The sequence below is a fragment of the Indicator indicator genome, chromosome 25, assembly GCF_027791375.1.
Source record: "Indicator indicator isolate 239-I01 chromosome 25, UM_Iind_1.1, whole genome shotgun sequence".
Classification (NCBI taxonomy): Eukaryota; Metazoa; Chordata; class Aves; order Piciformes; family Indicatoridae; genus Indicator; species Indicator indicator.
The window spans coordinates 970,325-996,115 of NC_072034.1; the positions used below are offsets into that span (position 1 = coordinate 970,325).

The 25,791-nt window shown below is 43.9% G+C and overlaps 1 protein-coding gene across 2 annotated transcripts in view; it reads left to right on the top strand.

Annotated features, from left to right (window-relative positions):
• NR3C2 (nuclear receptor subfamily 3 group C member 2) overlaps window positions 1–25,791 on the top strand; it is a 206,297-nt gene that overhangs the window by 142,326 nt on the left and 38,180 nt on the right. For both annotated transcript variants that reach the window (XM_054392434.1, XM_054392435.1), the window contains exon 3: window positions 11,488–11,604. In XM_054392434.1, the coding sequence (XP_054248409.1) occupies window positions 11,488–11,604 (117 nt within the window). The remainder of the gene's footprint in view (window positions 1–11,487; window positions 11,605–25,791) is intronic.

Consider the following 25,791-nt stretch of genomic DNA (forward strand, 5'->3'; position numbering starts at 1 on the left):
TTCATTATCGTCCTCAGATCTTCTGCTGTCCCCTCATGTGCTTTCTTCTGGCTGTTTCTTCAGATACACCTGGAATAACAGGGAGCTGGGGATCCTTATAAAAATAAGGGGAGTATAAAATGGAAGGAAATAAATAGGCAGGCCTGCATATTGCAGTGGGTAAAATAGACTCTTTTTGAAAAAGTCCTCAAACAAATGTATAAAACTTTTACATTTGCTTTGGTGAGTGTCTAAGATTACTTTGGTCAATATGTCTGTACTGGGGATCTCAAGAAATCTGTGTAAAGGCTCTCTGGTGGTACTGCTTGTAGCCTTTAAAAGAGAATTATTACTGACCAGAGTTCCAGAGGAAAAAGATTCATCAAGGTGTGTGCTGACAATATTGTAAATTGTTGCTATTATTCATAATAATATTCATTACTACCCATTTAGCATATTTCCAGTCTGAGCTGGTAGTAAACTGTACATGAAAAATGCAAGAGAAAAATATGCTTTGAAGATAAGGTGTCGTTCACACAGAATAAAATTTATGATCTGCTGAGCATGCTGGATGCAAGAACACAGCAAACTTGAACTTCAAAATGTGTGCAAAAAAACAGAGAGAGTAGCTACTTCAAAAAAAAAAAAAGTTAACAATGTTTTCACTGAGCTCCGGGAGCTGGGAGAAGTTTTACTTTGTGAAACAAACTGCCTGTTTCTCTAGCAATTTCATACATAAATAGCACACATCTCATTGGAGCAGTCAAAGAATAGCTTGAGTTGGAAGGTACCTTAAAGATTGAGTTCCCACCCCACTGCAGATTACAGAATGGAACTGTAAACCACCACACGAATGCTGTATACCTTGGGGGGTTTTCTGTCTGTCCTGTGAGAATAGAAGCTCTCTGTCTTGGCTTGTTCCAGACAATTACTACAAAGACAGTTTGGTATGTGGCTAGATGTGTGTGTAGGACAGTAGGGTAGACTAAGCAGTCTTAGGGGTAAGAATATTTTTGTGGAGGGGAATATTTTCTGTAGAGTGTTTCCTGAAGGAACATGGCTTAGGGAGCCATACAGCCAGATGGAAATCCTTACTTTGCCAATGAGTGAAGTAAGGATACACTACCCTCACCACCACCCCCAATGCACGCTCCCTCTCAGACATTCCCTTAAATGAACTTGATATTTCACACAACTCTTGCTTTATACTGTGTGCTTCCTGAATTCCAGTTGTTGTGGTGAGCTATTTGTGGAGCAGGATACTACATCCCATGTGGAAGTGGAGCAGAACGATCGAACGCTTCTATCAGGGCATTTCAGTTGCAGCTGAAGATTTTTGCATAATTATTATTTAGTCTTTCCAGGCTTCCTTAGACCCTTTCTGGTACGCTGAAATTTTCCACTGAAGTGCACTGAAATCTGTGCTATGTCAAGAATGCCTTATCAGATGTTTAGCATGGGAGAGCAGAAGCAGGCATCATGCATGCAACACGCTCTCTTCTGCATCTATCATAGGTAGTGCTCTGCAGATAACAGCATCCAAAGGCTTCAAAATGAGTCTTCAGTTATAATTTAAACCTAAATGACAATTTGGGCACTTACTGTGAAGAACATGCTGGAAAATATTAGATGTGTGATTTTGTCAAAACAGCATCCTCCAAAGGTCTGATTCTCACTCTCTATTACTGTATCCATGATAATCTACAATCAAAAGCAACAGAACTGAAAAACTGATTTCAAACCAGAATGAGGATTGTTTAGCTTGCTAACAGGATTATTTTGGTCTTTGTAGATGTTTTTCCCTGCTTCTCCTAAACAGATTTCCGATGCTGTGTGATGTCACTGAATTGGAAATGCTTTGCAAAGATCAGATCCTATTCTCCTATTGCTTTCCTGTGCTATCTAGTAGCAGACAACATTTCTTTGTCCACATGAGAAGGGAATTCCCATGCAGTGGTTCAAGTGACCACATTGAGACTTCCAGCATGCTGAACTGAAAGCTTTCTTAGCCCCTCTGGATTTCAGGAGGTCCCAGCTGTCCTCCATGATCAACTGTTGATATGGCTGCTTGGTATGAACTCTACCTTCTTTCATGGAGATGACAGTGGGAGCCTTTAGGATGGTTTCAGTACTACTTTGGGACATACCTTACATTGGGGGCTTAGTCCCTTTGGATAATGGAATGGCCAAAGCACCAGACACAGGCTTGGAGAGGCTTCCAGAATCCTGCAGCTTGTTTTTAAGCACGGCAGAAGAGTAAACTGGCACAGGTACCTCAAATATCAGATATTTACAGACATTTTCTTGCTCATGTGCTCCACTGCTGTTAGCAGGTTTTATCCCTGCTGGATGGTTTCTCCTGCAGAAAATAGTAGCCTGTTTTGGGCTACATCCCATGCTCCCTTGCCAAATTTCCTCCCTCTCCTTGATCCCTCTCATCAGTGCCCTTTCGCTCTGCTTAAAATAGTGAGTGAGAACCATTTTTATATCTTCTCCTCTGCTTTGCCAGGGTCACCAGACCATACCAATTGTTTTTGTTAACCTAGTCTCAGCCCAGTGCAAAAGCAAGTTCCCTGGGAAGGTCAAGGGGCAGAAGACAGTCTCCATGTCAAAGCTGGCAGAGCATTGGAGTGCTGAACAGTAAGGCAGCTTGAAAACTTGCATGTATAAAGCATCAGGGGATGCAGCCCTCCCTGCTCCACTTCCAGAGAAATAGGGGAATCAGCTTTATGTTCACACTCATGATGGGAGGCAGTGCTGGTGGCTCATCTATGCTCTCGAACTTTGGCTTTCTGGAGGAAAGAAGTGTGGTAGTTAATGTGCAGAACATTAAGTCATTGTTCCTAATGTAATTAGCACGTGGGAACAACCTTCAGCTCTTACTGGGGTACCAAGTATCCCCAGAGTATTGCAGACTAGCCAGGTGAAGAAGATTGAGGGATCACATGCCAGCACACTGGGGTTGAGAAGGGTTTTGCCAACACTCTTTAATTATGACTTAGAATCATAGAATGGTTTGGGTTGGAAGTGATCTCTAAAGGTCATCCAGTCCAACCCCCTCTGCAGTCAGCAGGGACATCCTCAATTAGAGCAGGTTGCCCAGAGCCCTGTTGAGCCTCACCTTTAATATCTCCAGGGATGGGGCCTCAACCACCTCCCTGGGCAACCTGTTCCCTGTCCTGCAGAAGGTGATGCTGCTGAGATGATGTTATCCATGTCCCAGGTAGTTTTAATATACACAGTCTGGGTATATGAAATGAGCTGTAGCCATACTTCTAACTGCAGTGTAAACATGCCCTGTGAAGTCACCAGCTACTGGCTGAATGGAGGGAATGACACGTTTGGAAGGGAAATAATAAGACTGAAGGAAGAGCTGAGGGGTGAAAAGATGAAAGTAGGTAAAGGAGAAGGTTAGAAAATAAATTTTATTGAAGGAAAGAAAAAGGAGGGAGGAGTAGGAAAAAAAAGGAGGCATAAAAATAACCCCAAACACCTATATATAAGTTAATCCAGTAATATAAAAGAGTAAAGAAACTGAGAGATGTCTAGAAGTAGCAGAGGGTAGTTGAGAATGAGAAGCAAGAAGGAAACAGCCTAGATGTGATGACTATTTTGCCAAAATAAACCCAAATTTTAATTAAGTCCGTTAATTTATCACAAAAGGGAGAAAACTCAAAATTCGTAGTTCAGAGTATGGTTTAGACTCTACCTATGCTCTAAGCACAGTTTGTCATAATATTAAAAATAGATTGAAGATGTTAATAAATCTATGGAGTGGTTTGAGTTTGAGGAAGGGACCTTAAGGGTCTTCTAATTCCAACCCCTCTGCCATGGACACCTCCCACCAGCCCAGGTTGCTCAAGGCCTCATCCAACGTGGCCTTGAGCACCTGCAGAGAGGAGGCATCCATGACTTCCCTGGGGAACCTGCTCCAGTGTCTCCCCACCCTCACTGTAAAGACTTTTTTCCTAATCTCCAGTCTAAATGTATGCTCCTCAAGCTTCAGTGCATCCCCTCTCATCCTATTGCTACAAGCCCTTGTGAAAGCTGGTGGTCAGGAGCAATTGGCAGGTGTAGCCAAAGCCTGGGAAGGGTACAGTCAGAGGAGTAAAGCTGTGGAGTTACAAGGGAGGAAGACCTTGAAGGCAGCCTGACTTTTGGGAAGCCCTGAGATGTGACATGTAAGGCACAAACCCTGAGCACTCCCTTCATGGAGGGAAGGGGCAATACTCCTAAGTTCCCTCCCCTCTCTGTGGCATTTATAAGCTTTTATTCTGCCCCATGCATAAACCTCAGCATAGGGAGTCAACCTGTATTAGTTTACCATGGTCAGCCTGGACTGGTTTAAACAGAGCTGAGGAAGTTAATGTCAAATGTCTGGGGTGGGTCTAGCAATAAGTAACCAGTTATGGAGAGAGGAGGGCCTGTCCATGGCCATACCTTTGGAGCCGTGGCGAGGGGACAGGTCCTGTGGCTGCACGCGGAGGCCTGGCTGGGAGGGACTGTCCTAATCTGTTTCCCAGGTTGTTTGAACCAGTTCAAGAGCAGTAAAACAAGGTTATGTAATTGACATGTGATGTAGCTTAAAATAGTGACTGCAAACATAGGCTGCTGTTGCTGGGCAGTTGTCAACTGCTACCAAAAAAAAAAAAAAAAAGCCCTGGCCTGTGTAACAAACGGACCTGTAACGTGAAAATGCAGCTCTGAGTCCCACTGAAGAGCAGGCATTCCCCTTTGCTCTTCCTGATTGCAAATAATAGAGGCTGTGTGAAAACTGCAATTTGGAAAGGGATTCCTCATTGTAGTTACTGTGCTAATTTATCTGACAGCACCTGCCTGCCGCAGATGCGGGGATTAAGCTGTCAGGTAGATGCAGTTTGGTTCTTGGTGCTGCGATGCTACTCGTGGCAAACAGAAAATCCTTTTCTGCATGTGGAAAATCATCAAGACAAGTCTTAGCAGTAATTTTATTTATGTAATGGCCACTAAGCAGTAGAGAGAGTGCTTGTTTGGTTTTGGGGTTTTTTTATTAATTAGAAGAGCATATATGGATCACAGAGATAACATGCAGTTCAGAAAATCTGGGAAGGTTTCAGACAAGCTCTGACAAGGCTCTGGGCAACCTGACCTAGTGGAGGATCCCCCTGCTTACTGCAGAGGGCATGGACTTGGACTAGATGACCTTTGGAGAGGTCCCTTCCAACCCAAATCATTCTATGATTCTAAATGCAAGGTTAGGATGTGCAGGTGATGTGATTTCTTGGCCTTCTCTAGGGCCGTACCAGCAAGCAGAATAACCTGGTGTTAAGTTCGGTTTGCTGAGGTGAGAGGCTTCTCATAGAAGATCCTGATGATTCTCTGCACCATGTTTTCTTTCCTTCAGCAGGGAAGGTCTATAGCCACTGTCAGAAGGGTTGCAGGACCTGTACTCAAGCAGTCTGAAGTGTTGGTAGACAAAGGAGAGGGACAGAGTTGAGCAGTAAATAGCATTTGATGACTTGAGGGAAACTTAGTGTAGAATTACAGCGATTCAACACAGATATTTTTGCTTTCCTTCATTCACTAGTGTTATCAGGAGCAACTTCAGTAAGATGGGTGGTCATACTGGCAGATGCTGATGGGAGCAGCAGGAGGGTCTTTAGAGGAGTTCTCTGTGCTAAGGATGCCCAGGTAATAGTGTTTGTGCCCATGACACCTATACATGACCACTCAAGCAGGTGTCATAGGTGCTCCAAGCTGTAAGACTTGGACAGGCATTGTTCTTATCATGGAGATAACCTTCCCACTTGGGAAAGATGAAGAAGTCAAAGCCCTTTTTCTAGCCCAGAAGCTGCAAAAGGAATCTTAGCTTCTATGGGCAGATCTGCAAAGCAAGACTGGAGGTCGCTTCCAGCTCCTTTCTTCTCAAACCCTGGAAGAGGGCTTGTCTCTTCTGGCTGCCTGTAGGGAGAAGACAATTTTGCCTGCAGTTTTATGAGTCAAAGTATTAAATCTCAATGTGGAGGAAGAAGGAAAGTTTGGGCATTTTATAAGTGTTTTGCTGTGCTTCAGTGAGAGGCTATTTTAAAAGCTGAGGGTTTTTCAAACTGCTTCTGCTTGCTTTGGTCCTTAGCTGCCACTCCTGTTTTCTCTCTTGCTTGTCATTTCGTGAGGCTCCCTCAATCACATCTTTGTCTGGGGATCCAAGGAACGCTCCAGCTTCAGACATTGTACCCAGAGTGGCTTTTGGACCTTTCACTTGCTTCTCCCAGGGGATGTTGCAGTGGGTGTGTAGCAGAGTTAAAAAGGGAGTTGGCTGCCCAAGTACAAGTGGGAAAGAACACGTGGAGGACAGCAGCGACACAGGAGAGGAGCTGGGCGTTAGCGGCCCACGGGCAAGCGTGAGTCAACCTAATGCCATTGCCAAAAGCCAGGTCTGGTCCAGGATTGCATTAGCAGGGCTGCTCTGTGCAGGATGCAGGAAGTAACCATTTTATTGGGCTCAGTGATGGTGAAACTCAGCAAGAAAAATGCATCCGGTTTGGGGCACCCAGTTTTATGAAAGAAGCTGGAGGAGAACAAGAGGAATGACAACAGAATCAGGGAACATGACCTACCAGGGAAGATGGAGAGCACTGGGTTTGTTCAGTCTAGCAAAAAGTTGGGGAACATAAATCTTTTGATAGGTATGAGATTGTTTTAAGGAGGTGGTGATCTGTTACTCTCTGTAGTTCACAGAATACAGCAGGTTGGAAGGGACCCTCAAAGGTCATCCTGTCCATTGCCCTTGCAGTGAGCAGGGACATCTTTAACTGGATCAGGTATTTCTTTGGGGGGCTGCTAATGTCTCTTACAAAATATTCCTGTTTGGATTAAATGAAATGGGAAAAAAACACAGCTTCAAGACTAGCTGAGCTATAATCCCATTGCATGTGTGCAAGTTGCAGGCTATCTTTTTTCAGAAGGTTTCAAGACAGATTTAGAGAAAGGAGGGAACAAACAACCAAGCCAAAGCTACCTGAACTGTTAAACTCTTTTCCTCATGCTTCCATGAGTGGGTTTGAATTAAACAGAGTTTGGATCCTCTTCCAGCACTATGCTTTTGCTTGGGTGGTGGGTTTTTTTTTCCTTAAGAACATTTAATATTTGATCATTGTAGTTGCTGATTTAACAAGAGAACAGACATGGAGAAGGCTCATTAATGATTTGCAATCCCTGACTTAGGCTTCAAAATACTGTGGGGGCAGGGGGAAAATAATTTTTAGGAAGAAGATAAGATAAAACCTGTGGAATGTTTCAGAAATATCTGTGATTTTGTAATTTTGCCTTAGTAACAGAAAAATGACTGATGAGAAGTATCTGTACCCCCTTCCTGTGGCAGCCTGGAACATCTGGAAGCACTGTGGACCCTTGAAGAGTGCAGCAGCGCTCAGCATGCATACATGAGCTCATGTTAGCAAGTCAGGTTTTGGGACCAGTGGCTCAGTGATTGTGTTGAAGTTTTAAAACAGGGAGAGGCACAACTGCTGCTGCAGCCTCATTTGGGCAGTAATTCATAGGGCAAGTAACAGCTTTTTCTTTCTCCCCTCCATTACTACTGAATTTTGCTTATTGAAGAAAATACAGTAAGAGGGAAGCCTGAATTTCATTAACACTTGGTTTGCTTTCTTTTGCAAGCCCATAAAAGCAGGGAATTATGGAGTCTTTGCAGGTGAGAAAGTTGGGAAGACTGAAGTATTCTTGTGTGTACATTTGGATGTGTCAGTCTGTGGTATGTAGTGACACAATAACCTGTGAAGTGCAAACTCAAACATTCCTCCAGCTCTGCTGTGCATAGGACAGATCTCTGTTTCACCTTAGTGTGTAACTGTGTGGTACCTGATTTATTTTGGACAGGAAATTTTCCTGGCATTTTTCATACCTCTGGATTTTAGATGGAAGAGGAATTGCCTAACAGAAGTGCTTTTAATGGTGCCATATGTACAAAGTACTGTCCTCTCAATGCGTTTAGCACATGGGAGATGGGAATTCAGTAGCTACTCTATCCTTTTTCAGCCCACTTGTGGGTGATTAAACTGGATAAGAACAACTGGATTAAGCTAAATGCAACTACAGAAGCAGACTCATGCATAATTGTTTTCAGAGAGTTGGAGATCTAGCACCACAGAATCTCTTTGTAGGACTGTCTCTATCATCTCTCTGAGATCTTGATGAGCTCTGGAGCTCTGGAGAAAGCTGCATTATTTTCAGATGTGTAGGGGTTGGTTTTGGTTCTGAAGTTGAGGGACAAGGTTGAGGCTCATGCTACACAGTGGAAGATACTGATTCATTAGGAGTGTCTTTGCTGTACTCACTTGTTTTACAAAACAGGTTGTATTTGAAACATGCCATTTTTGTTTGTATGGAAACCTGAAGCTGTTTTATCCATCATAGATGGAGAACTTTTTAATTAGAACTGTTCCTTATTATTTCATAGCTGTATTCTACATGGAGGGTTTGCCTGATCCATTCTGGTTTTTAAGGGGGTTCAGGTTATTTCCACTAATGGAAGCTTTAAGATGATTGTGGCTATTAAATTATTTTTAGGAATTTGAAAACTTGACAAGCAAAGCTTTGCTTTTGGGGAAAACTTTTCCCTTGTTCAGTAGACAAAGTGCTTACAGGTTTTGTACCATATGTTAGAATCCAGAGAGGCGTGATTCAAAAATGATGAACCTTTACTACATTATGTTGTCTGAAATGATTTCATAGCTTCATAAAACAGTTTGGGTTGAAAGGGACCTTTTAAGCTCATCCAGTTCCAACCCTCCTGTCCTGGAAAGGGACACCTCCCACCAGCCCAGGTAGCTTAAGGCCTCATCCAAGCTGGCCTTGAACACCTCCAGGGAGGGGACATTAGTCAGCTCCTTGGGCAGTTTGCTCCAGTGTCTCACCATCCTTACTCTAAAGAATGGTCTAGAATAAGAAAGTATTAACTGCAGGTTACCTAAACCATTTGAAGGGTGACTTACAGAATTATTCTGCTATCACAGGAGTATTCCTTACAAAGTCACAAGAACTGAATCAAACATTTCCACAAGATTTAAGAATGTGACCCAAGTTAATTGTCCTGGAGTAGAGGAATGTTAGCCTCTCTTTATTAAACCCTTGAGCTTTTGAAAGCAGTGCTTGGAAAGATCTTGACTTAACAGGTGTAGAGTTTGGTAGAGCAAACTGCCCTCAGGGTTATCCTGCTGAGGGGTCCATGGTGCAGCATTAGAGCTGACTTGTTGTGTTAATAGCCTGCACCCACCTGTGGAAGCTGAAAAATGGCTTTGCAGGACTCTGTGATGTACAAAGGACATTGCATGAGCACTGAGCTAGCATACTTGCACTCCTAGCAGAAAGGCAGCCTCTTTTCCCCTCTCCCCACACACAGGCAGCATGCCAGAGTCTGGAGGGGCATGCAAACCATCTTTATCCTTCTGTTTCCCACTACAGGTTTGCTTCCCTGCTGTTCGGGTGGTGTTGCTCTAGGACTACAGAGTAAAAATGTCAGTAGGAATTGAGTGGACTTTCCTCCTGTGTATCTGGGTTTTGTGGAGATCACATAATAAAACAAACATTGTGTGATAAGCAAGTTTTCACTTGGTGATTAGCTGAAGATTTTATCTTCCCATTGTTTTATCTGCCCTCCTTAAAGACAGATACCTGTGCTGTCACTGTGTGGTACAGCCTGAGTCTGTGTCTCCTGTAACTTCAGGAGCTCATATTCATGAAATACTTTAAGTTGTTTTGGTTTTCATCTGTGTTGCAGTGCTAGGTAAGGTTCCTTAATAAAAGCCCTTCTTTGCCCACCTGCTTGTTGTTTAAACATCCAAGGTGTTACCTAAACACTGATAGCTGTGTGGTACTGCAGCAACACTTTCAATGCTCAGGTAAGATCAGTTCTCTTTTTGTGAGCTGCTCAGAAACAGCCCAAACTTCAGTGTCACAGGAGATAACAATGGGTAAGGTGAAGGGAAGTCAGATGCAGAAATCAATTTTAAGAAGTATTTTTCTGAAGTTTTACAAGAAATTCCTCAAAGAGCCCAAAGCAGAAGCCAGGCTTTGTGTGTCCTGTGACTATTCTCTTTCCCTCAAGAAGCAGGTGTGTATTGTGGAAAATCTCATGGCAAATGTATTTTTTATACCTCTTGATCTACAGCAGTGCTACCCCCTCATCAAGCCACATGCTTCAGTGCAGCTCTGCCTCTGAGCCCTGCCCAGGCTTCCCTCCCCACCCACGGCTGGTGCTCCCTTGGGTCGCTGGCATCAGGTTTAATGTCACTCATACAACTGTTGGGGTTATGCACATCTCTCCTCCTTCATTCATGACCTGCCTAGGAGTCTCTCTGCTTAGTAGCTAGTTGGTGTTACTGGAGTTTCCAGTGTGATGTATTCTTTTTCTCCTTGCATTTCAGATGTCCTTAGCTTACAGAGCGATGAGTTTCTTACCTTATGTCTGAGACTCAGTAGGTCTTACAGCTCCTTCCACACAAACTCACAACACAGGATTGCTTTCTTGGACTTGACATGCTGATAAATCCTGCAGCTTGTCCTGCAGTCTGTTGTACTTCTGTGAGCTGTCCTCTCCTTTCATCCTTCCTCTGGAAACCCTCTGCTCTGCTTTTTTGTCACATCTGCTGCAAACCATTTCTTCTGGCTGCCCCAGGTCCCCTTGTGCCACCACTGGATCAAGGCAGCTAAAATAATCTTCTCCTCTCACTTCTCCCATCAGGCTGTACCAGCCCCTCGTGGCTTCCTTTGTTTTGCCACATGAAATTCAGGCCTTCTTCCTTTGAAAGGTCCACGTGGTAGTGCCCTTGTCTGATGCACTGTGTCCATGTGCTCTACTTTCCTTCCTCCCACAGAGCAAAAAGCCTTTTGGGTCTCCAGAATGTTAGGTTCCCTGGTTGCCTTCTATTTCCCTTCTGCTGAGTGTTGGGTGTTGCATCCTTGCTATCTCTCCAGGAGTGCCTCTGTGGAGCTTTACAGAAGTGAAATAATGTAGTTGTGATTTAAACTTGTTTTGGTAAACCCTTCAGAAAGTTCCTGCTGTATAGAAGGGAGCTGATTAAATCAGAAATCAGGCACTGGCTGCACTGGTTGGAGAGAGTGGGAACATTAACCTCTGCTTTGCATTTCTGCTTTAGCATGAGAATAGCCCCAGTTTCCTACCCAAGCTAAGAGCTGTCAGGCTGTTCTCTGTAATGGGGAACATGTAAGAAGACCTGAAAAAGCTCAAACTAGTAATTTGTACTTATTTAAAAAAAAAAATCCGGTCCTGATTTAAAAAAAGAAAAGTACTGAGCTGAATCTTGAGTGCCACCCCAAAACTTCCCCACGTCAACCAGAAGAGATGCTCATAGTGAGACCCGTGACAAGTCACCACAATTAACGGGATTGGGAATGTTTGAGTTAATATGAAGCTCAAAACAAGGGAGAAGAATACATGGGAATGATGTACATCCATCCTCTAATAATGCCTTTTGGTTTTGGTTCATTCAGGACAGCACAATTACCTGTGTGCAGGAAGGAATGACTGCATCATTGATAAGATTCGGAGGAAGAACTGCCCAGCCTGTCGGTTACAGAAATGTCTGCAAGCTGGGATGAATTTAGGAGGTAAGCAGAATGTTGGTGGTTTGTTTTCTTGTTTTGATTAAGCAAAATCATTGCAAATGTGCAGCCTTTTTATAGTGCTGGTAGCTGCATAGTCTTCGAAGTTTAAGGTGGAATGGCCCTGAAGAAGTGCTTAATAGTTACTAAACTCTGTTGCCAGGTTTGGAAGATAGATGTTTCAGGCTCAGAAAAAAAGAAAAATGGCTGTTTCACCATGCCAGTACTTTGAGTTGGGTCTCATATAGCTAAAAGCATTGCAGTTTCAGGGGCTGCATGCTGGGTGTTTTGGTGCTGTGCCTTCTCTTGAGCAGGGAGAATATTTTACACCATCACAAAGGCAACATCACACACACCGAAACCTTCCAGCTGTGTTTTGTTGCTGGTGCATTTGTTTCTGGGCTGCTTGGAAATGTAAGCATTTTGGTGACACTGCTCCATCCTTCATAGACCAATGACTAAAAGGCAAACCCTTAACAATTATCAAAAGCATTTTGAAACAGTATGATAGAAAAAAACTTAAAATAAGCTTTTTCCTATGTTTCCATTCTTCAGTTCCAATCTCTACACAGTTCTGGTTGTGTTTCAGTGAGAGTCTTGTTTCAAGTCATCCCCTCAGCAAATTTAATCACTTTTCCCCCTACCACTCTCAGATTTATGATGTTGTCTGTGAATGAGGGTTTGGATACTGCTGCAGGTCCTTTCCCATAGTGTTTTCACTGTTTCTAGAAAACGTCATGATAATTCCTCCAAATAATTTCTTGTCTCACAATTTGCTTTTCATCCTTCTGGACCTTCCCTCTGAGCAGCTTGGGTTAGTTCTGCAGGTGTAGCTGCTTGTCTGTCCTGGTTCCTGCTTGCTGCCCAGACCCTCTATCTACCTCCCAGCAACACCCTGAAATTCTTCAGTACAAGGGTGGTGAAACTCTGGGATAGACTGCCCATGGAGGCTGCGGATGCCTCCTCCCTGGAGGGGGTTTAAGGCCAGATTGGATGTGGCATTGGGCACCTAGTTGTGAGGTGTTCCTGCCCATGGCAGGGGGTTGGAGTAGATGGTCACTAAGGTCCCTTCCAGCCTAGGCCATTCTATGATATTAATCTCTGTAGTGGAAAACTGGAAATCAGAAAGAGAGTTTCCATGTTTCCTGCAGCACATTTTTGCACAATTTCTGATTAATCTATTGGACTTTTTTCTTTGTTCCCCCCCGCTTTTGGTTGTAGTCTTTCTTGATAGTTTTAAAAGGTTCTTTCTTCTGTGCCGTGTGAAAATGTCACAGGTTTATTTTAATGGCATATCTTTTCCATCCCAGCTTGCCAACATTATTTTTTTCCTAGAAAAACAATATTTTGATGTGTGGCAGCATGCCATGCTTGAAGCACCTTTTAAAAACTATGTGTAATTCAGTGATACAAAATACACCTTTTCAGGAGAGCTCAACCAAATTAATTTGGCAGTTTCATTGTTTACCTCCTCCTTTTATTTGCTGGAAAACTGGAGGGTTTTTCCAAGCTCTTATTATCCTCTAATAATCTTTAGAAAATGATTCATCGAGTCAGCAAATAATTTACCTAATTAAGTTCTTTTCTCATTCTTTTTGCGTTGATTTTAGCAGGAGCATCTGCAACCTGTAATTTTTTGCAGAGCTGAAGTTGCCAGATTTCCTCTTAATTCATTTTCCTCATTTCTGGAAGGCATGTGTGTGTGCACTGCAGACAGATTCCTCTCCAGCAAGCAGGGCTCAAACTTTTTTTTTTTTGAGGGGGGTGTGGAAATTGTAGTTTGTTGGTTTGGGTTGTTGGTGGTTGTTGTTGTTAAACTCTGGTGCCATATGCTAGCCTTAATTATTGGAAGAGATTCAGAGTGAGCAACTGCACTCTGAAGGTATGCTTGGCCCACTTTTGGTTTATGCTCTTTTTTCAAGATGCTGTATTTAATTTTCAGTTAATTATGGACCAGAATCACTTCATGAATTGTGAAGTTTCTTCCAGCATGCACGGTGATCAGGCTTGCAGTCTCTCTCACTTCCACACGAGGCATTTTCATCTGACTCCCATCTCATGCTGCTGTTCCTTAGTCGTGTCTGTCCCCATGACAGCCCTGGATGGGGGGGGTTGTGGTGATCTCCCCCCCGGCCCAGTCCCACACTGGTGCTCAGTGTAGTTTCTTCTGCCACCACCAGCTCCATCCAGCAAGGCAGCTGGTGGCTGGCAGCAGTGATTTTGATCCTGGACTGCAATCAGGATGGCACAAAGCTTCCTGGTTTCACTTCTGCTGTGTGCCCTGCTCTGTGCTGAAGCCTGGAGGAGTGTTTTATATGGTGTGAGCTGAGGGAGCACCCTTCCTACCCTCCACTGTCATTGGCAGGTTAGACCTTGCCCCTCTGATGTCACCACCAGAGATCCATCCTTCTGGTGCATGGATCAGAGAAGATCTCTTTTTCCTGCCATGTGATGTGCTGTGCCTGCTTAGAGACCAAAAGAACTGTTGTATGCTGTAGGACTGCAATCCTGTCCTGCCTTGGCTCCCACACTGCTGAGACCTACTGGTGTGCTGGTCTCCCACAACAGCATCTTGCTGAGTTACCCTTTGGATATAGAAAGAAAGAAAAGAAAATAGATTTTGCCTTGCAAATTGCATAGTTCATTGCTCTATCTGCAGAGACTGCCTGTGAAATCTGAGTCCTGGGTTTGCATACATTTACATGTGTAAGGCACTTCATGCACACGATGCTGTGTGTGATTTGTACTCTTCCCTTGCAGAGATCCTTACTTTTTATACATTAATATATTTCAATAATCTGAAAAGTAGATTAAAATGAGTAGTAAGATACAGTACTTCACCTTTTTTTTTTTTTTACCCAGTTTTCCATTTTCTGCTTAATAACTCATACTCGTAGGGGTGTAGAGCTGTGGTATTATTTTCAGTTACTGCAGCTTATGTGGTTGATATTGTCATTGTTCCTGTCGTTTTTGAGAAGTAAAAAGCAACAGGGAGAAAAGGAAGAGGAAAAAAAAACCCTGAGTGTGGGAAAAGAGAAAGCTAAGAACAACTTAAACACAGCAGAAATGTATCCTCTTGGTATTCTTTTAAAATTTCTACCAACTTTTTACTCACCAGAATTGCATAAATTTGAAAGGGAAAAACAAATCCTCTATGTGTAAGAAACAAAAGCAATTTTGGGTGCATATATGATTAACTTCTGGTTTTCACTTAAACTTCAACTGCAAAGTATTTTGAAATGCCAATTAAATTTAATTGCATTTTTATTTGTGTTTATTGTGTAGCATTTTCTTCTCAGGGAGTCTAGTTGGTTGGTTGGTTTGTTGGCGGTGTTTTTTAACTGGAGCATTCAGCTGGGTTGGTGTCAGTTCTTCCAAGAGACTTGTACCAGTATACAGCAGGGTATTAAAGTTATCTGGGGGTTTGGTGAAGCAAAAGCTCATATTGTCAGTTTTTCTCCCATTTTAGCTAGACAGCTTTGTTGTGGTATCTGCCCACCCATGTCTGGGTTACCATTGGCATTGTTTCAGAGAACATTCTTTTTGGTTTGGTTTGTTTTTTCTAGGTGTGATCACTTCAGAAAATATTTGTTAGGTAGAAATGAATCAAGTTATGGGACTGTGTTAGAATTTGTGCTCTCTGTTAGCAGAGAAGTGAAGCAGTGATTTGCCTGCTTTCATTTCCATATACAAAATGCAAAGCCCAAGCAAGTGGTATAACCTTAACACGTGGCCTGCAACCATGCTGCTTTGTGCTATGATTTTGTCAGGCCTCCCAAACTGTCTCATGGGTGTGATCATGAGAAGGATGAGCAAGCAGGCATGTGTTGCTGCATGGAGTCTGTGTTGGTGACTCTTGAGAAGAGGACTTCCTTCTGGCCAAGTAAGGGTCAGGTGTTCTTAAGGTGCTGCTCTTGCTGCACCACCACCCCAGACTTCATAGAATCATTAAATTATTTTGCTTGGAAAAGACCTTGTTGCTCATCCAGTCCAACCATTCTCTGCCTCTACCAAGGCTGGCGGTGAACCATGTCTCTTAGAACCACATCTCTGCCTCTTTGAAACACCTCCAGGGATGGGGATTCAACCACATCTCTGGGGAGCCTGCTCCAGTCTTTGAGATCCCTTTCAGTCAAGAGGTTTCTTCTAATGTTCAACCTAAACCTCTCCTGGTGCCACTTGAGGCCATGTCCCCTCCTTTTACATGCTACTAGGTAGAAGAGACCTGGCTTCAACCTCCTTTTGAGGAATTGTAGAGTGAGAAGGTCTCCCCTCAGCCTCTTTTTCTCCAGAATAAACAACCCCAGCTCCTTCAGCCACCCCTCACCAGCCCTGTTCTCCAGACCCCTCACCAGCCTCATTGCTCTTCTCTGGACCTGTTCCAGCACCTCAATGTCCTTCTGGTAGGGAGAACCCCAAAACTGAACCCAGCACTCAAGGTGTGGTCTCACTGGTGTCGAGTGCAGGGGAACAATCCCTGCTCTACTAGTGCTGGCCACACCACCACTGCTCCAGGCCTGGATGCTGTCAGAGAAGCAAGCAGTCCTTTTTGCTTTGTCAGATTTTATAGGAACCAATTTGTTCAGCAATGAACTTCTCCTACTTTTGTGTTCATCTTCCTCCATGCTACAAGATACTGCTCTTGCCCTGCTCTCGGTGTGACCCTCTCATTTTTCAGCTTGAACCATCCTCAAGAATATTGTTGATTACTACAGAACAGTCACTTTCCATAGGTATTAAGAAACTCTTAAAAGCGTTTAAAGTGATTAAAAGAGCAGAATTTTGCTGGGGGCTGCTCATGGCAGAGTAACCTCTTAGGCTCCAGTTTAAGAACAGTATCGAAAGCGTGTCCTTGTACTGCATGTTGCTGATGGCTTTGTTTCATATGTGGAGGCAGTTCAAGAAGACACACTGCAGCAGTCCAAACCCACACAGCTTGCATACAGCAATCCTTGGTCAAACTCCCAGTCAGGTTCATGTTCTCATCCCTCCTTTGTCTTTTCAAGTTTTACCGGTTTCAGCTTTGCCTTCTGACGAGCACCCAGCTGCCAGCAATGTTTGTGTTTCCTCCAGGAACAGCCTTTCAGGCTTTCTGGCATGGCTCTGCTGAGCTCCAGCCTTCCCTGTTTTATCTGCTGGACTCTTCCATTGTACCACTCACAAGGCAGCACCCGTGGTTGCCAGCCTCACAGAGGAACTGCAGCTCTTCTGGGCTGCTGCTGGGAGTGTGTGTCCCAGCCTGCCTGGTGTCACCTGGCAGCACCCTGCGTGCAGGCTCTGCTGGGGCTTTGTCTGATTTCAGCTCCCGCTGCACAGCCTCAGACATTGCTCTTTCCTGGGCGGTTCATACATGGTGTCATGCTTTGATTCGGAGCACAAAATGGAGAGGGATGATTACAGCTTCCCAAGAGGAAGGTTTAGGTCCAGAAGAGGTGCAAAAAAATGTCTGCCAGCGTTGTGCTGCTGTTAGGCAATGCAGCTGAACGCTGCAGCAGCTCCTGCTTGAATGCCTTCTGCCAGATATTCCTTGGCTGGTGTGGATCCCCTCTGCCATGCCCAGGAGCTTTTGAGCTTTTCTACCTGTTGTCATGGCTCCAGCTTTCACCTCCAGGATGCTGCCAGGGTAGACAATACTTTTGGCCTCTTTGACTCCCCAGGACGAAGGCTAGCCCTGTTTTTCCCCTGTGCCCCAGTACACCACTTCTCTGTCCTGTAAGGCATTTCAGTTTAACAACCTGTTTTCCTGAGGATGCTGAAGTGCTGTGCATCTTTGCTGCTCGTACAGATACATACAGCCAAGCAAGCCCTCAGCACCTCTCTTTCTTGCTTGCCTGCTGTGCTGGAGCAGCCCAGAGTGCTTCTGAGTTTCCACTGGGCGCAGCTCTCAGATGTTTTGTTTTTTCCTGGAGCCCCAGATTATCATGCTTCCTTCCACTCTGCTCTAAGGCCAGATCCTTTGACTTGTCCCTGCTATGAAGGCCTGCCTCTGACTCCTGTTCCTCTTTCCAGAGCTGCTGGTTGCCACCAGAGCCCCTCTGAAGCCTTCCCCTGTGGTCTGCAGTGCTGTCTTTCCATTACTCACTTCCCCATTGCTGTGAGAAGCTGCAGGAGCAGGAGGAACTTGTCCTTTTAGCTTCCCCCAAGCCATGGCTTGAGAGACCTTCCACCTGAGTAAGAGGGTGTGAAGGTTAAACTTGCCAGGCCTGGCCCAACCTTGGCCACAGTGTGGTGGGCTCTCTGTGTTGAACAGTGGGGTTTGTTAAGACCCTCCTTAGTTGCCTGCAAGTGTGCTATGGGCCCATTTGGAAGAACCTGGAGCAGAGCAGCAAAAGTGATTAGCAGTCTTTAAAACTTGACTGATGGAGACTGATTGAATTAGTTGGTGTTATTTAGACCAAAAAAAAAAAAGGCTGGAGGAAAAGTTGAGGAGAGGGACAACAAATGATCCTTTAGGAACACACAATGGTAAAGTGAGAAAGGTCATGATCTGCCTTCAATGTATGTGAAAGCAGGGCAAGAAATAATGAGCAGCAAGCAAGATGCAAGTGAGGAAATGGAAAAGTCTCTGTTACTGTAGGGTCAGGGAAGCACTTGAATAGATGGTCTGGGGAAAATATGGAATCTGTGGGCATCTTAAAGTGCAGATAAGGCAAAACGTTTTTAGAAGTGCTGAGGGTGCTGTTGGCTCTGGTCTCATCAAAAGATGGAATGTGTGACTATCCCAGGTCTCCTCCAAGCTATGATTAATATCAGGTGAGTGGAGTTACACTAGATGAGTTGTGTGAGAATTAAAAAAGGAACAAGTGACAATGTTAACTTCCATGTTCAAAAAGACTTTTTGACATCACTGAATGAGCTGTTGCATATTTCTGCCCCTCTCATGACCCTATGTTTTGAGGAAGCACTGATGCTAAGACTGTGCAAGTCACGTGCTCTTGCTTCTGACATTGGGATGCTTTTTTGATTGTCTGCTACTTTGACACTTCACAGGTTTTAAATTGACTCCAGAGCTTTGGTTTACTCCAGTAATGTCACAAGGAAAATTTATTCACTCCCAGATTGTGCTTTAGCATGTGAATCTGTTGCTCTTTCCCCCTGTCTTCTCATATGCACTCTGCTCCAGACTTACCTTACTAACTTCTATTTTGTTTCTGACTCGTTTCCTGTTTTTTTTTCCCCACCAATTCCCAAGTGCATGCCTTCCCTTTTTTAGTATATGTGATTTGCTAAAATTAAAGTAAGTGTGAGAAATGGCAAGGATACCTGGCTCAAAAAGCAGATTCTGCAGTTCAGTGTTGTTGAAAGAATGATGCACAGCAGGTTACGAAGGAAAGGTTGAGTGCACTGAAGCCTTGGAAATGCATGACAGGCAAGAAGAGGGTGTTTAACAGAGAGGAAGGTAAGGTGAAGACACTGGTTGGAGCATTCCTGAGCCACTTAGTACTGCAGATCTTCCTGCAGGTCGATGCTGCTGATCTGTGTGCTTTGTGGTTCTCTGCCATCAGTTTCCCCTTTCTCCCAATTCTGTAACATCTTAGTAATAGGAACCATCTTCCTTGCATGGTATCCCTGCAGAAGGTTGCAAGAGGAGGAAGACTGTAGAACCTGAGTTCACAAGACCAGTCTGCCCCAAATGGATTAGTCAGTAAGGTGGTAGTGGGTAGAGAAGATCCTGGTGTAGGGCCATTCTCCTGCCCTCAAAACCATGTAGTTATCATATGGCAAGGAAAGAGCTGAGGGAACTCGTGTGGCTTCTGGATCTGCCTGCACATGGACCAGGCACCTCCCGGCATGCCATTTAGACATGCTCTAGGGAGGCATGTGTCAATTCTGGTCACGGCTGGTATTTCATCCACAACCACTTCAACTTCAGGAGAACTGTGAGATGTGCAGTCCTGTCAGTCACAAAGAGATACTCAGGATTCCCCTTTCAGGTCATACACATGGGTGATGTGCCAGAGCAGCGTTTTCCCTGCTTGGTATCATATACAGGGTGCTCCACTCATCTTCAGGTGGCACATTAAAGCACATTAATCAACATGCTTAGATTCTCTCTTTTTGGTTTTGGGGTTTTCTTTTTGTTTGTTTTGTTTTTTTTTACTTTCTTCTGTCATTTCTTTTGTAATGACTAATCCTGAACTGAATGGTGAAAATTACATCTGAGATGAGTGCAGCAGACAAACAGCCAGCTCGTATTTCACAGATACCATTGCTTTTCTGGGAAGCAGGATAGATGATTTCTAGAAGATGAGGGACAGGCCAGCAGTACTGAATGTGTTAGAAATAAGGCCATTTGAGAAAAACACTGTTTGATAAAAGCTGGAAATAGGGAAATTGTACAGCTGAAGAGACAAACTGGCTCAAAAATGTTGTTACTTGGGAAAAATATAAGTGAGGATGTGGTGCTTCACAGAGTAGCAAGAAAGGCTGCAGAGGGAGGTGCAGCACTTACCAAGCTGAGTCCATAGTAATGGTAATGCAAGAGCACAACTGAGGCATTTAAAGCGTAGCACACTCTTCAGTGTGGCTGGAAGCCTGAGCCCTCAGGGGGACAGCATGAGAGGTGCTACAGCAGAGTTTGCTTCACAATGCTTTTAACAGTCTCTGCACAACTGCTTTGAGTACCTGTGTCTGCCAGGTAAATAGAAGGAGGAAGTTTCACAGCAGTAAAAGTCTAAAGGACTCCCATCAGGGGCAGTGGAGATGGCTTGGTGTTGTGATCAGGAAGAAGGGAACAGACTTAGCCTTGGGTATCAGCCCAAATAAAAGCAAGAGAGAAGACTTGGCCGAGGAATGCCTGCAGAAGGTTGGATGGGAGTGGGTGCCTTGGGAGGAAGGTTGTTGCTTGGCACAAGGCAGAAACCAGTGCCCATAGGCAAGAGCATTCAGTCTGGTACAGTGGAGGATTTCAAAATCTGTTCTCCAAAGTTACCCCAACTTCACTTTTAACCAAATTATTACCAATGTTAGCAGCTCCTGCTGCTGACGTTTCATTGCTGCAGGTGTCTGAGTTGTAGGTGACACATTTGGAATTGTAGGAGACCTACTCTTTGCATTCCCTATTGGAATAATGCTGCTGGTCTTTAAATCTGCTTCATGAATAGTCAAAAGTGATGCATTTAGTAGACAACACTTAGCTCAGAAATCAATGGAGGTTGCCATACGTTTGAGGAATGAATAAATAATCAGGAAAATGTGAGTTTGGGGAGCATCTGAAAGGGACTGATTAAGATTGGCTTTCATCAACCTCATAATCTTCTTTTGTAAGCTTTTTTTAAGGCTTTGTTTATTGGCTGAGTTTAATATTTAGTAAATAACATTTCTTTTGAAATTAATGAAGAAGTACGAGAGGGAGTTTTACATACCAAAAACGTTAGCTCTGAGGACTGTATTAAGTCAGCTTGGGATTTTGTATGAAATACATGTGGAGGAAATGTTCATACTGTAGCCACTTCTCATTAAAAAGCTTTATCAAAAACAGCTTGATTTGATTTTAACAGGAAACCACTAATTGGCATTTGGTAAAAGTTGTTCCCACACAGGGAGGAGTACCCCTATGAAACTGTTATTTTTCAATTAATTATCACTTTGAGGGTTGCTGAGAAACAAGCAAATGTGTTAGACATTTTCCTTGACAACCTAAATATTCTTGTAAAATGCACTTTGGAACTCAAGCTTTCTTTTGTCACTTTAGCCTGCCATCTCTTCATGAAAGCACTGCCTGAAGCTTGGCATGGCTAAAAAGGGCATCAGTTCCCTCTCTCTCTTAACCAAACCCTCCCCACTGCCTTCCCTTCTTGATTGCTATAGGCATCACTGTCCCACTCATCAGACAAGCAGGTAACCTGAGCTTCATCATTGAGTCAGACCTCAAAAGGCACAAGATTTGGTCTCAACTTTCCTCTTCCTTCTCTGGAGGCAACTGTGCTGGCTTCTGTGTTGGCTTTGCATGGATGCTGCTTTTATTTGTGCTAGAGGCCATTCCTGCAAGCAGATCCCTGTGGCTGTGTCTCCACACTTGTGAGTCCTGTATGCCAAATCCCAGCCCCCTGCAGAGGAACTGTGTTCCATGGGATGTGTGCAAGTGCTGTCAACAGGTGCCACCTCCCTGTAGGTGTCTGTATTTCACCACTCCCTATCTTTAGCCCTAAGTATAATCATAGTTCTCATTAATATATGATAAGATTTCTCATTAAGTGGGCACATAATTACTTGAAATAGCATTTTCCAAAAGTAGCTGTGAGTGCTTTGCTATCACATTGCAAGGGCATCTGAAGCAAGTTCTGTCAAGGGTCAGTTCTAGGTCTAGGTTTTACTAATTGCTTGCCTCATGAAGTAAAGAGTAAATACATACATTTGGAAATTCTCCTCTGGAGCCAGAATCAGAATGCAAAATCATCTTCAGTTGTGGTGTCTGAAACCATCAGGATGGCATTTGCAGTAGAGTGCAGAGGGTTAACACTGAGAAGTGCAAGTTGAGATGTGCAAGAATGAAACACCTGAGAGCAGCTGTCCAGAGACTGCAGTGAAGAAAGCACAGCTGCGTGGTGATTGTGTGTCAGATTTAGAGTCAGCCATGTGAAACTGCTGCAATGATGTGCAGCTCTCATTTGGTACTAAGGCATTCCTCTGTTCTCAGCAGAGCTGGCTGGTGGGGGCCTGCTGATTGTGGCTGTTTTGCAGCACTGCTGGTCAGGGTGTGGGTGATGGGGCAGCCTTAGGAAATCGTCCTGCACTTGTTGGTAGGGTTAGCAGCGCCTGTGTCCTTCCTGGGGGGGACACATCTCTCTGGAGGAGCTCTAGCATGGAAGTCTCTACTGTGTCCCTTCATAGCCTCCTCCAGTTTCTCATAGACTTTAAGTTTCCTTAACATCTAAGCTGAATCTTCCTGCCTGCCTGAAGGAGGCATGTATAGATGAGAGACTGCTGAAGGAAGAGGGAGAGTAACAAGAAGCTTGGGTGAAAAAAAAAACACAAAACATAAATCTGTGAGGAAGAGTTGAAGAAACTCTATTTCAGTGCAGAAGAGGGAAATGTATTAAGAAGGCCAGGATGCCAGTTTTTCAGTACAAAAAGTAGTGTAAAACCAGGCACAGGAATAAGTTGTTCTTTATGGCCACTGGGGAAACGATGAAGAGAAATCAACTTTTACTGCAGAAAAAGTGATGCGACACTGGAGATGCTGGGGGAAAACTTAGTGGTTAGGTGTAGTGGAAGATGGGATAGTGCAGAATTCCCTTTATTAGAGATTAATAACCTGGTTAGTTGGGCAATGTATAGATGATCCTGCTCAAAGCAGAAAGATGAACTGCTTCACACATGTTGTTTCTGTGCTTTACAGTGCTGGACTGGAACAGCACTGCACTGCTTTGTCTCCTAGAGTCTGTTCCAAATGAAGCAAGCAGGAAAAATATTTTACCTAGTTACCCTGAGTTTTATTAGTAGTTTAAATCCAACTAGAATAAAGACCCAAAATATGTTTCCATGAACACAATGTGTTCATAGCATGCAATCCTGTAGATGAAAACAGGCATTAGAAGCTCTTTCCTTCACCTGTGCTTGCACCTCCCTTTTTGGTATCCTGACTGTGAGCCAAAACCAAGAATTACTTTTGTGAATGTGCCTGGATCTCTGCAGGGTCTGCCCAAAGGCAAGTGAAATGTGACATACCCGTAGATCAGACTTGGTGCATGTCTATTCCTTGTCTTTAAGCTGCCCAATCCTGTCAAATCAGAGTGCTACTTAGTAATTAGTAAGCAGTTGTGAATGATGTTGGCAATGCCAAGCTATGTCATTCTTTCACTTATGCCTCCCCCTTCATTCTGCTGAATTCAACCATTGGCTTGGAGCTTATTCTCCAATAAAGATTGCTTCTGCTGGTGGAGGATGAAAACTCAGGAACTTTGCTTTGTTAATGAAGCTGTAATGATTCCTTGGGCTCATGGCAAGTGATGCCTTTTATGTCGCTTTCTGTCTCCTGTGGGTCACAGCCATCAGAAATGGATTTTAAGATTCCTTTTGCTGTGTGAAGGCAGGACCTTTATTTTCTTCCTCACCAGCTGCAATCTTCCTTTCTTTGTATATTTAGACAAATTACTTAGTTTATGCAGAATATTCTAAAAGCCCCTTCAGGAATCACCCTTGAAAGGGGTGCCACTGCTTTGCAGGACTGGAGTCCTTTTGCTAGTGTCCTCCATGATCTTGTGCTGTCCTTTTAAGTCCCTGTATAACTTGGCCCCTGCTTTGGTAGGTGCTTTTCATTGCTTCTTTCTCTTGGTAAAGCCAATCAAAGCAGTGACTCATCCCTTGCCTCTGTGTCTCCCAGAATTATTCCTGGCCTTTCCTCTTACGCATGGAGCAACACTTGGAGCCATGTTTAGAGGTCATCTGCTGCAGCTATATCTGAGAAGCAGTGGTTTGCTTCCCAGTGTTGGTCGTTGGTTTAGGGAAGCCTTAGGCTCCTGTCTGGGTTGTTTCCTTATTTCCTGGAGAAGAAGGGGTACATGCCTGAAAGCATTCCATAGGGCAAATGGGATGATGCTGGGAGATGTTGTTTGCATTGCTGGTTTTCACTTTTTTCCCCTGCATTTGTGTGCATATGTGTGTCTGGATATCTCAAATGTCTGTGTTATTATCTAGAAATTTCTCAGCAGCATCTCATACCCATTGTGCTAGACACTTAAGTGAAAAAATGTCTGTTCCAAGATAGCTTCAAATTTTCATATATGTCAAGATACAACAGATTTGGGGGAAGGGAAACACTATTTGTGGTAGCAGTAAAATAGCTAATGAGAACAGATGTCAGCTCACTGAAAAAGTGAGGCAAAGGCACCAGGAAAACATGATGAAAAGATTCAGAGGAGGGGAAAAAAGTGCCATTTTGATGGAGTATTTATCTACGCAAAGATGGAAGCAGGTGGAAGTGTGTATGCTTAGTGAGGACTCAGAGGAGAATCTAACCCAAAGGCTGATATGGCTGCTTCAAGAGGAGAATTAGCAGTCTGGCCCATTGGTGACTCTTGGTGCAGCAAGGTGCCTTGGGTTGCTTTTGGAGAGGTGAGGCAGGTGGCAGTGGAGGGCTGTGCAGGAAAGCCCTCGAACACTTGGGGTGGAAGGGAGAAAGCTGCCAGCTGTTGAGGTTGGGAAGGAGGTGGTGGTTGTAGCTCCAGTGCAGAACTCAAGCGGTGAGCTTGGGACCTTGATGGAGGAGCTCAAGTCCTTCAAGTGCAGGCATGCACTGGGCATGTGTACAGAGCTGGCACAGTTGAAGTGGTCAGAGTGTTTCAGAGCATATTGTCCACCCTCAGACTCCTGAGCCCACTGGTAGTACTGTACAAAATAATCTCAAATGAAACCTTGTGTGAAGGACATCTTGGGATTTTTCCTTTGCTGTTTACATCTATTTACTCACATTTCTACTTTCTCTTCTCCTTTACCTCTTCTTTCCTTAAACCTCCATCACCTGTGTCTTGTGCTGTTGTTTCCCCTTTCTTTCTACTGATGTTCTCTGGTTTGCATTAGAGGTAACATGTGCTTTTGGTATCACTTACTGATGCAAATATGTTCTGCAACTTAGGTAGAATAAAGATGTGTTGAGTCAGGGTCACTTTGGTCCTGGCTCTGGTAGAGCTTTACGTATGTGATGAATAAAGCTCTTAGTGGTTTATGTCATGCTATGCAAATGAAGATTGGGGGTTTGGTAGGCAGTAAGGTGAGCTCTGAATACTAGTTTTTCTGATTCTGGAGGATTGTCACTGCAAGTCTTTCAATTCACTCCAAGTTAGAGCTATGGAGAGTTTTCTAAACTTCAGTTTCACTGTGGAGCACTGGATGCCAGCATGAGCCTGCAGAGCATTTTAGGCTGTGCATTTGCTGAATTTGAACCCTGCTACAGTTCTGCAAACAAGAAGATAGCACTCTGTTATAAAACTGCTGAGTTCAATCATAATATTTATGGGTTCTTTTATCTACTCTTGATAGGATTTTGTTCTTTGGTATTTTCGGATCCCATCTTTTTAACAATAATGTTGATGAAAATGATTAAATTTTGAGCCTATGAAGACTAGTTATCAGATGTGTGCCTGTGAGGAGTCCATAATTTAATTTGTGTCTATTCCCTGAGGACAAAGGGAGGAAAGATTAGCTCCCTTTAGACCCAACTTGCACAGCATGTGTGAATTTGCTGTGGTAAAA